Source organism: Temnothorax americanus, unplaced genomic scaffold (assembly GCF_048541705.1).
Source record: "Temnothorax americanus isolate GAGA-0224 unplaced genomic scaffold, ASM4854170v1 Scaffold10, whole genome shotgun sequence".
NCBI classification, from domain to species: Eukaryota; Metazoa; Arthropoda; class Insecta; order Hymenoptera; family Formicidae; genus Temnothorax; species Temnothorax americanus.
The window spans coordinates 1408224-1423071 of NW_027509231.1; the positions used below are offsets into that span (position 1 = coordinate 1408224).

The window sequence follows — 14848 nt, forward strand, 5'->3', positions numbered from 1 at the left end:
AAAAAGACAATAAATCTATTTTGATCATGTAAAAAGTAAGTAATATAATGCAATGTTATTAGAAAATCAATTTCTGGCATACTTCAAATTATGTTTTATGGCAAGAATGACAGAGGGACATATGATAGAAACAAGCTTTATACATATAAAACATTTGAATAAATTCAACAAAAGAGACGAGCGTATAAGAAATATTAAAAAAATTGTAAAATGCATTAAATATGATAGCCTAATATATATAATAGATTTATTTTTTTTTTTTCAATTTTACCGCACACAGAACTAGATTACTCAATTTATGCATTTATTGCTAATTATTGTAAGATATATGGATTGATATTTTAACTTATACACTCAACTTATAATGCCGCAATTTAGTTAAAACTGACAGTAAAATCTCTCTCACACACATAACAAGTAAGTATACTTCAAATTTATAATTAAAAATTATTTATTATTACATACCAGATTTAGTTTAAAATTGTTTACTAAACAATTACATAAACACAATACTTAATTATTTGAAGCAGTTTTTCTCCAATATTACAAAATACACTATGACGCATGCAATATTTAATTTCGTGATATTTTTATGTATGTGTTATTGTCAAAGCCCGAAACGTGGCATTCCTAGGACCGGTCAATTCTGCGGAATATCCCAGCGTTCTTGATTAAAGCAGTTTCTCGGAATTAGATTAGTTTTTTATGCGAGGAGGGCCTTCGCCGCAGGCTTCCCCGCCTATTTGTGTACTACCTATACACACACGTTAGCAAACTACTACAAAACTTTGAAAGACGCTTGGCCGTTCGGCAGAATTGATTAGTCATTTCTAGGATGGCCCATGTTTTGGACTTTGACCATAACATTGACCATAACATATGTAAATACATTTACGTTGTTAATGCATGATGGGTAATAATAAAATTATAAATTAGATAAATAAGAGATACACAGTATACAGGAGATGATTAACACATATGTAGAATATATAGATATATTGTAAGACATAAATATAAAGATAAACATATAAGAGAATACATTGTCGCAATTTTATGTTCTACATATTGGTATGCCTTCTAATAATTTTGCAACTATTACCTATATCAAATATTGCAATATAAAATCCTCATAAGCATCATGTTCAAAAGAATACACAGAGCATTTAAAATTTAAATTGAAAATGTTATAAGTTTTTTGTTTTGAATATTCTTTAAGTGGATTATAAGATGAACAAAATAATTTTGTGACAATAGATATAAAAAACTTAGGCGATTTATGCTCGATCGGGGAAAAGCTCCTCGAGCGTAAAGTGTTTAACTACGTTGTTGGAAAGCGAGAGAACTCGTTTGACTACTGCTTCTTCAATTGCCGGTTTGAAAACATTAATAACCTCCTGTTGATTGTTGCCTATGAAATTGCTAATAAGTTGGTTCAGTCGGTTCGATTCCGTATTATCCAGTCCGTATTCAGCGTCGTATCCTTTGATGTCGAGATTTATCTTCATCTTTGACATGTACACATATCTTTTGCCACCTTTCATTACTATTTTCATGTCCATGTTAACTTTTGCCTCTACATTATCTGTAAAATTCAGATTAGTAATTATGATAAAAAAAGTGTGCAAGTAGAAACCTGCGCATTGCTTCCTCATAGTTTTTAAGTGTGCAAGTAGAAACCTTTGTTCACAAAGTTTCCTCTATTTGTTTTGGCTTCTTCATAGAGGAAGCTTTGTGAGCAAAGGTTTCTACTTGCAAAAAACCCCTTTACCGATCATCGCCAAATTTAATACCGACCTTCCTTGAATGATACTCTATTGATAAAAAAAATAAAATAAAATAAAATAAAATAAAAATAAAAAACAGCCCGATATCTCAATATTTGCGAAAGTTAGAGCAACTAGTACTTGCATCTCGTTTTTAACTTGAATATAAGACCCGACTATGAATACCGGCATTAAAAAACTATATAAAATAGAAATAGAGAAGACTGAAGAATATAACAAAATTAAAAATAAACCGATATCTTTTAAAATTTACAGAAGTTAAAGCTATTACAAACATTTTTCTAAAAATTAAGGACCTTTGATCACGTATAAAGCTGAGTCTAATCAACCAAATTTTAAAGAATTATATATGAAATATATATAGGGGTAGAAAAAAGACTAAAAAATATAATAAAATTAGAAATAGATCGATATCTCCAAATTTGCGAAAATTAAAGCATAAACAAACATTTCTGCAAAAATTCAAAATTTTATTTAAAAAAACCCCTTGATTATTAGCAATTTTTATTAATTCTATTATATTCTTCAGTCTTTTCTACCCATATTTCATATACAATTCGTTAAGATTTGGTTGATCAGTTCTGTGGTTATAGAAATTTCGGTAATTTTGGCACAGACATACGCACATACACACATACACACATACACACATACATTCACACATACCGACATTTTTTAAAATAACGATTTTTCGACGTTTTAGAACATTCTAAACACATTGGCAAAAGCAACTAAAAAGAAATTTTTTTTACAAAAACAAAGCTTTTTCTATGAAGAAGCAAAAAATATCGAGTTTTTAAATTGTTACGTTAAAACATATATTTTTAATCTTGTGTCGTATTTTATTGCACTATCGATCATTCTACGTACCTGTAGTCATATAAACCGGTCCCCGTTGTACAATGGGGACTAATAAACGTATGTCGAAATCATATGTGGCATTCATTTGGATCCGGCTGAATAAGAGCTCGACATCGAAGTGGAGTTTGTCGAGATCTGTACGAAGGTATTTTATGACAAAATTGCAAAGTCCTGACACTTTTGCATCTCTGATAGTTATTTTGGAATTAGGGTTATCAGAAATGACTAGTCTGCCAAGAAAGAATGGATTGCTCGGCTCAATGCCCAATTCCGGGATCCCTTCGCAGATCTTATATTTTATATTGTCAATGTTTTCCAAAATGCATTGATCAAGTTTTGAATCTCTACTGTTGCACACGTGAATGTAGGAGGCTGTAAAGGATATAAATCACCTTTGCTAAATTGTAGACAATAAAATAAACTTCGAAGAAATGTACAATTTTCATGACAGGTACACAGTTCGTGATTTTAATTATGTTAATATCAAACAAATCTTGAGAGATACAATATAATATAAAACTTTAAATTAAATCACAGCATACGTGAGGTAAAATTATCCACAATTTTTTTATTTAATAAGAAAATAATTGATAATAAAAAATTCCTAAATATCTCCATAGAATCTTTACTTAATATTTCTATTGTACAACTGTCGCGTTAGAATATAGGTACCCTGCACTTTTGAGACTATACAAACGCGAATCTGTTACAAGCGACTGCATAACCAAGTCGAGTATACGAAATATGTTGTCGCGTTGCAGAAATTATTTATAAGACGTTCTCTTTTAAATATATGTGCCGTATCATAAAACGCGCGAGGAAATTTCCAACGAGAAATCCTTGTCGAAGTTATAATATTGGCTACACCCGTCACCTTAATTAAATGCTCGAAGACTGGAACGCGGCTTCTTTTCGTAAGCATTTTTTTCAATGCGCGCTCACGTTATTGCTATCTAATCCATGTTCACGACCTGGCGAATGCCAAGCATGCAGCTTGCATTACCACTGGGCTATTGCATTATACCTTATAATTAATATTATCGCAATGTCCATACAAATTGCAAAGATACGTCTTTACACAACAGAATGAATAATTTAACTTGAAAAATAATGTTTTATTAACGTCCTCGTCGTGATCTGATATTTGCGCTGCAAATTGTGCAATTTGTTTATCGAATAATATTACGGAAAAAAAGAATTAGCTACTGTAGCAAATTTAGATAACTAACGTAAAATATGGATAACTAACATTTTTTTGCAGCGAAAGCTATAATTTAGCAATATTAGCAAAATTATGCAAATTATATTACTAAATTATAGCTCTCGCCGCAAAAAATATAGCTCTCGCTGAAAAAAAAGTGTTGGTTATCCATATTTTACGATTAAATTTGATATAATAGCTAATTCTTTTTTTCGTGATAGAGAAAGAATTGTGATTCGACATGATAAAGACACAACCCATGCACATTAATAATGGAAAAGTTTTTCCGCCAGTGAATATAAAATAATATCAAACTTCAATTGACTATAACTGGCATATTTATTCACAAAATCACAACGTTTCGGTCCAAATTCGGACCCTCTTCAGGTGAACTCTTACGCACAAGCATTCGACAGGCAATTCGTGATACTGTACCAACAAGTCAGAAACCGAAGACTAGGCAAAAAAAGAATTTCATTTTTGCATTGCGATCGTTTATAACATACGCATTATATATGTTTTTCTTTTTTACTCACGTATCTCTGCTAAAACATAGTTTCCTGTTATAAGCGCAAAAGCAGAAACAAAAAAAAACATTTTCCAAACCAAAATTTTTCACGTAGTAATACTTTCAAAAATTAGACTCTGCGGAGCGATCCGAACAGCTATACGCAGCGAATAAGTATAAAGACTAATTCGCGTATATCGATGAAGCTTATATATACTTATCCTTGTTCACATAGCGCTTTGCTAAGCACTACCAGTCTCTTTCTCGATCCGTATCCATGACTCACTTTAAATCCATGACCATATTTGTGTTTGCGCCAAAAGGTAAGCAAATTTTATTTAATAAATAAAAAGAACAAAATAATATATTTTTTCACGGAATAAAACACAAATTATTTATTGAAAGAAATATCTATTTAGCATATGCAGCATGAAAAAATATATTAATATATAATGAAACTTATATAAACGTTGCATGTACATTAAATTCATTTTGTAAAAACCCAATTATAAAAAAAATACAAGAAATACCATAATAATTTAATTTAATACCGTGCTGTATTAAAATAGAATTGCAAAAACAAAATTAATAAAAAAATAAATCAATTAATTTTTTCAGAATAAGAGAATTGTGTTTGTATACTTTCACTAATGTTTAATTTAATTCTTTCATTTCTCTTAATTAATTATCGATAAAGGATAACAGATAAACAAATATCATATATTTAACTGTCCATTTTTTCTTTTTTTTTTAAATAGCATGGTAGGAATTTTTTTCAATTTTTCAATGTTGAGACAACTCCGACAGACAAATGTCCTTGGAAAGTATTAGATTTATCTAAATATTTAAATAGAGCAAAAATCAACAGAGCAAAAACTTGTGTATGTATAATATATATATATATATACATATATATGAAGAGAAGTCACCACGCTCGGACACGAGTAATATAGGACTGAAGAGTAGGACATACACACATATATATAGTGCAATTACGTAACAAGTAAGATTCTTTTATTCGTAATTATAACCGGTCTGAAAGTTTCTTTGATTGTAATTAAAACCAATCAAATAAAATTTAAATAACAGATTCTAATTTTTTTATACGCTCATACTCTAGATTTATGACGACGTTGGCATGATGTTGGAACAAACAAGGTTTACGTCAATAGATTGTCTGCATTCCTTACCGGAGTATAAATAAACTTTTATCCAAAATGAAATATTAACGATATTTCCAAGCAATTATAAAATATTACTTTAGTTCATTAATAAATAACTTAAATATAAGACACTTAATATTTAAAATGTAAAAAACTTATTCGGACATCTTATTTCACATAAATATACAGATATATTATTAGACTCGTGAAAATGTCAACAAATTAATTAAAAGACGGCGATACGAGTCAAGCGCGGTAAGTGGTGCGCAACTAGAGAATTAATAGTTACAGAAGTAACGATAACTATGAATAGTATAATAATTACATATAATTGCATAGCTAATCCTTTTTTCCGTGATAGAGAAAGAATCGTGATTCATGATAAAAACACAACACATACACTTATATTTTTTTTTCTTTTTTACTCACGTATTTTTGCTGAAACATAGTTTTCTTTTTATGGATCACAAAGTAATTAGCAAAAGAAAACTATTCTTCTATTCTTCGTAACTAATTATTTGTGATACGTGGTCGTCATTAACCTTTAGAGGACGGGCAGGTTTTTTCATGACTTTTTATTATTTTTATTTATAACTTTCATATATGTGTTGAAGTGTTATTGTGCGAAAAATAAGCGACTCCCATGGAGCCTACAAATAGACTTCTCGTCAGGAACGTTAACCAAAAATAGAAAGAATTCCGTAAAACATTCACATGTGATTGTAAATTTTAAAAAAATTATTATCAATATTCAGTTTCAAATAAGAAATATAGAAATATTATTTGCAAAATCTTGTTATAAAAATATATTATGAAATTTAAAGCTAAAAAATGCAATTGTTAATTGGATAGAGTTTATGCCGTTGAGGTAAATGTTGATTAAAGCCTTAGCTGGAATGTAAAAGTAGAGTAAAAAAATAGTAAACGTAAAGGTAGAGGGGACATAATATCTAAAGGTTTTATACAAATAAGTTTTAAGAAAATAAAAGTATAAATCGCTTCAGTTCTCGTAATTAGCCATCTCACTTGTTTACCTTGGATTCCCGCAACTACGAAACTTATACGGAATAATATAAAAAACTTTATATTTTAGTGTATAAACAGTTTCAAGTCTAAAAATAGACTTTTCCGTTCTCTACAAGTTAATGACATAAAATAGATAATAAATATAGTATACTATTTAATTTTGATGCTATATTAGTAATGTTTTGTATATCCTTGTTAAAAAAATCATTATTGAAGATATAACATCATCAAACTTTCATCTAAGTTTAGCCTTTTTACATTTATTTGTATATACTTATTCAAAAATAAACTTAGAATACTTATTATGTTTTGCAAAAAATAGATATATTCTTTAAATATATATGTATAATATCTTCTAAATTATTATTCGAAAAAGCCCATTATCCTGGAAATGTAATCTACATTTCTTTTGTAAAGTTGTTATAATTTCTGTATATATTCAACAACATTCTAGAATATTTCTCGATAAAATCAAATCAATCTATCAATTTTGTATTTTCTGGACGCAAAAATTTGAAAAAAAACTGTATAAATATATGAATTTTCATAAATATTTTCTTGATAGAGAATTAAAGATTATTTTTATCTTCAAATAATCATCCGCATAATTTTAATACAGAATTAAGTTAATTAATCAATTATATACATTTTAATTAAAATGAAAGACTAAATAATAAGTATTTGATTATAAAAATTAGAATTTACTAATAATAATTAGCTTACTAATATCGTTAGCCGATTGTGACATAATCTACGCCATTTCTATATGTATAAATTATGTCAAAAAAACAATAAAAATTAATATTAGTTAAACTATAAAAAATTGATATCAGATAATGTATAAAAGTAGTAGCGTAATAATAACGTAATTGACTTCTACATTTATCAATGATCAATCGTAGTCGAGTGTAATTTTAAAATCGTTGATCGACCTTGACATTTGGCGAAAAGCAAATATTCTACTTCATTTAATTCAGAATCATATTCTATAGTGCAATGTGTGTGTCCTTGAGACATATAGTATCCTTTCTAATCTAGTACAATCTATAAAATAGATGCTAAAAATATTAATACAGTACTAAAATAAAAGAAATTGCATTTGTGAACAGATTCCGCGATTAAACCTCCATTATAGATATCGTTTTAAAATCTTTCATTTTCCCATTGAATACTTGGCATGCCATTTTTTTGTAATACCACATCTACTAACAATAAGCAACGATGTTTATCGAAGCAATTTAGCTGCGAGGATACGAGGAAGTTGTATAAATAATTTAATGACACGTCTACTGTCGTCAGACGTGACATTGGTGTTCAACGTTAAATGGATTAAATGCGGAAATTTGTAAAGAATTCTTAGAAGCATTCCGTAAAAACAAAGAATAAAATGTTATTTACAGAAAGTTTTTTTATATATTAGCAATTAGCAAATTAACGTATTAAAATGTATTATAATAATATATAGTTTTAAAGAATACTGTTAATCTTATCGACATTATATGTTGACTCCTTTTATCAATAATTAAAAAAAAAAGTAAATTAGATTAAAATATTCCAAGTTTATATATAACTCTGTTTAATAATTTAATTAAATAACTCTCTTTACGAGATTTCTAACGCGCTTTTGAAAACACAAGCGTGTAACGTTTAAAAAACGTTGCATGTGAAATTGCGTCAAGATAAAATGATGATAAAGCAAGAAAATAATGTGCTCACGTAAATGCTAATGAAGTTATTTATATACATTGATTATAATAGTTACTATATTAATATTTCGATTTTTATCTCAAATTCTTTAGAAATTGAGCAATATAAAAAAGAAAAAATATTATCTATATTACCTTGCAAACAGTTCACATTTAACAAGCAAATACTTTCTCACTTATTTTGATTATAAAAAAAATGTTATGATTAGATTAATTAAATAAGATAAGTATTTTTTATAAGCTTACTACCAAAAAATGTTAATAATTAACGATTACAGAAATTATTGTCGATAAAACTGGAATGTATTGTTAAATTTTACAAAATTTATAAAACACCTACTTAGTTATTAATTGAAGAGGAACAAAATAAAATTTAAGTGTAACCGAGTATTTGTAAAATGCTAATATTTGTATAAAATAATATTTTTGGAAAATTTTAAAATTAGGCAAAAAGAAATTTGCTTACTGGCAGATTTTGAAAAATTTTTTTAAAAAGTTTATTATTATTATTTTAACCCTTGGTGGTCACACTTATGGGATTAGCATAACTCCAAAAATTTTTCAAAGCAGAATTACACTAACTCCAAGCTTAACACTTTTACAATTTTTTTTCAATATGCTAATATTAAATAATTAACAAAATTAATATTGCGGTAGGGTTTTACAACATTTCAAGAAAGTTCAGTAATTTTTTCAAGTCAAAATAATGAAAACTGTAGATACGACAGCCGATTAAAGTTGCCGGAATCGTTTTGACCTCGATGTGGCTATTATAAAACTGTAGATAAATGTGATCACAAAGAATTAATAATAAAAATTGTCAAAATGTATCATTTTTATAAATTCGTTATTATCATTATCAAACGTAGAACAGAGATAAGTCACTGACAAGCACTTAAAATTAGAAAATTAAGGAATACTTTTATTGACGAAATTATAAATATTTCTTTGCAAATTTGGTAACATACAATATTAAGCAGTAAAATCTCTTCTCGTTGCTTTAATTCCAATTCCATTTCTTTCGTTGTTGACGCGACGCGGTTGAAAGCACGAATAAAAATATCACTGTGAAAACATATTTATCGACACACAGTAAACATCATACTTTTCTGTGCAGATTTAATTTAATTTAATTAGATTCTGCATTCCGTATATATATATATATATATATATATATATATATATATACTTGTCAGTGAAAAGTAAATTAACCAGGATTGAGTGTTTATGCATAAAATATAATAATCTACATCTACGTATACAATGTAAACTACGTTTAACGTATTATGTAAATAATGAGTAATCCATGAATTATTAAACATTCATATTTTGTTAGAAATATCAGAAATTTATATTTTGCTTGCAATTTTATTTTCAGTTACCATATTTAATTTGGATACAAACGGCAGAGATTCGGCGGAGGTTTGGTGGAGGCGACAGAAGATCGACGGCACAGGATCGGCGGCACAGGATTGGTGCTGGCACATCAGGATCGGTGGCACAGGATCGGCGGCACAAGATCGGCGGCAGAGATTTAGCAAAATATTTTAGAAACTTAATTCAATTAAAGTAATTTAAATCGACCTGACTGGCAATATATATAACGTCTTTCCGATATGAACATTGAAAAAACCGTGAGCCAACTTGGTTTGTCGGATTCACACAGCACTTTTTTCAGATCGATATCGAGACATTATTAATTTCGACCATAGTTTTGGTCCGTTGATGTAATTTCTAAATTAAATAGTTTTTAATTTTATTGCGAAAAAATATCACCCCAGCCAGGGTTTGAACCTGGAACCTCCCGTATACCGTGCGGGTGTCGTGCCAATTCGACCACTGAGGCTGTGGTAACATTTATCGCAAGCTTAATTCAATCTAAAAGTAACTTTCAAAACTCTTGCAACTAATGGATATAACTCCGAAAACTCCACACCAGTCGACATCAATGGTGCCAGAATGCCCAGAATTGATGTGGACATTTAAAAACACGGCTCACGTGGTGGGAATACGCACACGAAGAGAAGGCACGTGTGTATGTAACGTGTGCGCTCGTAGCTTCGGCAAGTAGCTTCAAACAGTATAGATAAGAACATCCATGTGATGTCCTCTCTCTCTTTCTCTCGCGTCATAATGCGGATCTTGCGTTGTAATGCGGAAGGTATTGTTTATTGCATTATCGATATTCTATAAGCTCTATATTTTGTTCCAATTCCTGATTTAAATGGATTAATTGGCGTTGATAGCAATCCGCAGTAACTGTTTCACCCGGATTCAGCACCTCATAATAAATCATTCCCTTGATATCTCACCAAATGCAGAGCAGAATTTTCTTCTGAATATGTTTGGCTTTGCGATCGATGTTGATGATTCGTCTGGATTCCTCCATGACTTTTTGCGTTTTGGATTATCATAGATTATCATGGATTATCATAGTATTCACATTTTTCGTCCCCCGCAACGATTTTCTACAAGAAACACTTCTTACGCTGCTTATTGAGAAGACAAAGACCCGCCACTCGTTAATTTTTGTTGGCTTCAATGAGTTTATGCGGAATCCATTTCCCTTTTTCTTGAATTTTTTCCATCTCATGTAGGCGTTTGGAAATGGTTTGTTGCGTCACTCCCAACTGCTCTGCAAGTTCTTTTTGCGTTTAAACCGGATTCTCAGCGAGCAGATGCTTCAAATCATCGTTCTTGCATTTTCGAGGCCTCCAGAACGTTGTTTGTTGATTAGACTGAAATCACCGCTTTTAAACCGTTAAAACCAAAATAAAAAAACATGCTATTCAAATTTTTCAATAAAAATAACTTGGCACTTTAAATTTATAGATGTAATATCTATAAATCAAATTTGTTTAAAGATGTTATATTCAATTTTTTTTTTTTTTTATAACAAATTTATTGCATCTCAGTTACAACAATAATAATATAATAACGATCGAGTTGTAATAAATAAATTTTTCGTAATCACAAATAGCATAGCAATACATATAGAAATTGAAATAAATCAGATTCTTTTGTATTTATATATATATATATATATATATATATATATATATATATATATATATATTTCAAAATTACAGTTCTAACGCAACAAGAATCTGGTAATTAAATACGCTGCAGCAATGTACTTTCCAATATAGATGAGTAAATTCAATGGCAAATAAGCGTACTCGTAAACAACGAATCATATAAGAATAATCACAAGTGTAGAGCTAAGAGATTAAACATTACCATATCTGCATCAGATCGAATTTTTTTCAATTTACTGCGGATGATGAATTGCATAACGGTTATGCAACGTATGTGTATTCCATATTGTATTCTATTTCCTCCTCTATTGTATATGTCTGTTTTCATTCTTACAAAAATAAAATCTCGTCAGTTTTTTAAAATATTATAACAAATATTGAACCAGTTATTCTTTAAATAGATCACAAAAGAACGGAATGATCAATGATCAATAGATTTTAATGTTTTGATGGACGGTTTATGTTCGATCAGGGAAAAGTTCTTCGTAAGTAAAGTGTTTTACCACATCATTTTGGAACCACGTCAAGGTGACCCGTTTGAAGATCGTTTCTTCTAAAACCGGTTTAAGAATTTTAATAATCTTTTCTTGATTGCCTACAAAATTCTTAACAATTCCATAGAATTATCCTAATTCCTTTTTGTTCAAATCAAATTCGGCATTGTAGTTCTTGGGGTCGATATTAATCTTTAACTTCGATATGTATGCATATGTTTTGTTGTCTTTAGCTGCCAGTTTCATGTCCACATCGCGATTTTTGCTTCAATATTATCTGCAAGCACACAATTTAGTAATTTCAATAAAAATATAAATAATAGTTTTAAAATGTTTTATCTAAAGTGTATCTTTTTGTCGTATAACATTGGCGTCATCGATTCTCTTTCTCTCTCTCCTTCCCTCCTTCTCTCTCTCTCTCTCTCTCTCTCTCTCTCTCTCTCTCTCTCTCACTCACTCACTCTATTTACATACCTATAGTAATATAAACCAATCTTTTATGAGAGATGGGTACCAGTATATGTTGAAATCATAAGTGGTGTTCACTTGAGTCCGTTTGAATAAGAGTTCAATATCGAAGTGGAGTCTGTCTGTGAGATTGTATCAAGGAGGGCGAAAAAATCACACATTCCCATTATTTTCGCATCTCTAATGTATATCTTGGTATTAGGCGCATCGGAGACGAGTAGTTCGTCAAAAGTATATGGATTGCCTAGCGGAACGCTCAATTCTGGAATTCCTTTGCAAAGGTTTCCTTTCAAATTATCAATGTTACTTTTATGATGCATTGATCGAGATTCGCGGGTCTCTGCGGCTGCACACATGAATGTAGGAGTGCTGTAAAATGTAAACATTTTATTTAAGTGACATTTTTAGATAAGATTATCAGTGGTATAAGTATATAAATAAAAAAAGAATAAAATATACTTCAAAATAATGTGCATTTTGTAATATAATTAATAAATTTAATTTTTTTTCTGTATAACATTAATATCAAACAGCATTAATATCACGTAGCATCAATATTAAATATTTTTAAAAATTCATTCAATATACAAAGCCTTTTTAATAGCGTTAGAAAAAAGAGAGAAAAGAAAGAAAAAAAAGGAAAAAAAAGATAAATGACAGACGATAGAAAGACAATAAGAAGAAAAGAAAAAATTTATAAGAAGTAATGGTTTATGAGAGTTGCACAATTAATAATAAAATAAATAATAATAAGAAATTCCCCTTAAATATTGTCGTAAAACTTTTATTTAACATTTTTATTGTACAATTTAAATATTAGTATATAATTCCGTATCTTTTAAACTTGCTAATGCTAACAAACCTGTCATAAGCGACACGCTCGCAGTAAGCCAAGTCTGTAAGACAAATTGTCATATTGCGGAAATTCATTATAAAACATTCTCACGTACTCGTACATGCCATTCCATAAAATATGTAGATAAACGCTCGACAAGGAATTCCTGTCGAAGTTAATACCATCGTTACTGTTGCTTTGATTAAATACAAAGACTATAATGGGAACGGCTTCTTTTAGTCCGTCGTTTTCACACGCATATATGTCCTTCACATTATTAATGTCTACATCCATAATGCTATACGCAGTTTGCATTGCCAATGTATTATAATTATAATTATTGTTAATGTTTACCACAACTTAGAATTGTTTAAATCTTTTACATTAATTACCTAATTCGACAAATGTTTTATTAATTATTCAAATTTCCTAGTTGCGGAATTACGACAATCTGATGCACGGTTAGTATGAAATGAATCATATGCGCGCGATGATATAGATAAATACTGACCTCTCATTTACTCACGTATTTCCGCTGCAGCATACGTTGTTGTTGTTATAAATGCAAAGGCAAAAATAGCAGCAAACATGTTTTAACCAAAGTGCTTCCTATTGCGAAGTAATACTTTTTAGAATTGTAATATTACACAGATGCACGACGAACGTATATCAAGACAGACTTATGCAATTAATCAAGCTTATATGTACATCGTACATATCCTTTTTACATTGATTTAATAGTCACTTTTTCTTTCATTTTCTCTCTAAGGCAATGATTCACACAAAGATCATGGTCATGCTCATATCAAATGCGTATAAATTAACATCTTCTTTCATAGGAAATAAGCTTTTTATTAATTCAAAAAACATAATTGACACAGCAATGTAAGTAAATATATTGTGTTAAAATAAAAATTGAAGTATTAATAAAAAAGTAGCATATTCAATTACATATATATATATATAATTTTGCGAATACGCAATTTTAAAAAAATATATAATATGAGAAGTATAGCAGTACAAAAAAAATTGCATTGAGTGAAATTAAATTTAGTGAAAAATTGAATCTATTTTTCTTTAAAAAAATTGTATATAAAGATAAAAATTGTACATACGTATAAAGAAAAAGCAGAAACGTAATTCCATAAATTAAATTTTTTTTAGGTATATATGATCTGTATTTATAATCTATCTTTGTCAAACAATATCACAACAAATAAGATTTATATTAAAGATATTTCTGTATAATTGTTTTCTTTTTACAAGAATCTTTATGTCATCTAAAATAGTGTATCAATAACAAAATAATGCAAACGAATTTTTTCCTAAATTTCTGTAAAACTTTGCAAGATCTATACGAATACTATAAAATTGAAACTCTTTTCTGCAATTATTATATATACATGTAACAAATGTAAACAGATGTAAGATTTCTTTGAAATCTGATGATGTCGCGATTGTATATTTTTAAAACGTACGAAGTTTATCAATAATCTACGATGATTAGCAAGAACTAGTGCTTCTTTTTGCTCTTCGTGACTAATTGTTTATGTTGCGGCGGCCCCCTCCTCGCACCCCCCCCCCCGTGTGTGTGTGTGTGTGCTTCCCACGCATAACTAAACTAAAGAAACTCCCAGCGTGAGTCCTAACTGCTTGAATCGAGATGCTTGGTTATTCTGCACGATTTAACTGTTTAATGATTTTCGTTAAAGCAGGGCACATACACACGTGCCTCCCCTTTCCCCCGCACCCACCCCGCCGGTA

General features: G+C 29.4%; 1 protein-coding gene and 1 pseudogene across 2 annotated transcripts; both read right to left on the reverse strand.

Annotated features, from left to right (window-relative positions):
* Window positions 1-246: 246 nt before the first annotated feature.
* On the reverse strand, window positions 247-4717 carry LOC143901056 (protein takeout-like). Its single transcript, XM_077413002.1, has 3 exons — window positions 4383-4717; window positions 2655-3017; window positions 247-1582 (listed from the first exon to the last, which is right to left on the reverse strand). Exons 1-3 carry the CDS (start codon window positions 4441-4443, stop codon window positions 1275-1277), a joined length of 732 nt encoding a protein of 243 aa, XP_077269128.1. The 5' UTR covers window positions 4444-4717; the 3' UTR covers window positions 247-1274.
* A 5523-nt stretch (window positions 4718-10240) lies between these two features.
* Window positions 10241-13378, reverse strand: LOC143901141 (uncharacterized; annotated as a pseudogene). Its single transcript, XR_013257997.1, has 3 exons — window positions 13196-13378; window positions 12256-12618; window positions 10241-12058 (listed from the first exon to the last, which is right to left on the reverse strand). The product of XR_013257997.1 is annotated as an uncharacterized LOC143901141 (transcript).
* Window positions 13379-14848: the final 1470 nt, after the last annotated feature.

Bases quoted from the DNA above. Each gene is read 5' to 3' on its own strand.
- LOC143901056 (XM_077413002.1), bottom strand. From the start codon at position 4,443: ATGTTTTTTTTTGTTTCTGCTTTTGCGCTTATAACAGGAAACTATGTT. The intron at 3,018-4,382 runs GTGAGTAAAAAA...TATCCTTTACAG, and splicing joins CTATGTTTTAGCAGAGATAC to CCTCCTACATTCACGTGTGC. The intron at 1,583-2,654 runs GTACGTAGAATG...TGAATTTTACAG, and splicing joins ACCGGTTTATATGACTACAG to ATAATGTAGAGGCAAAAGTT.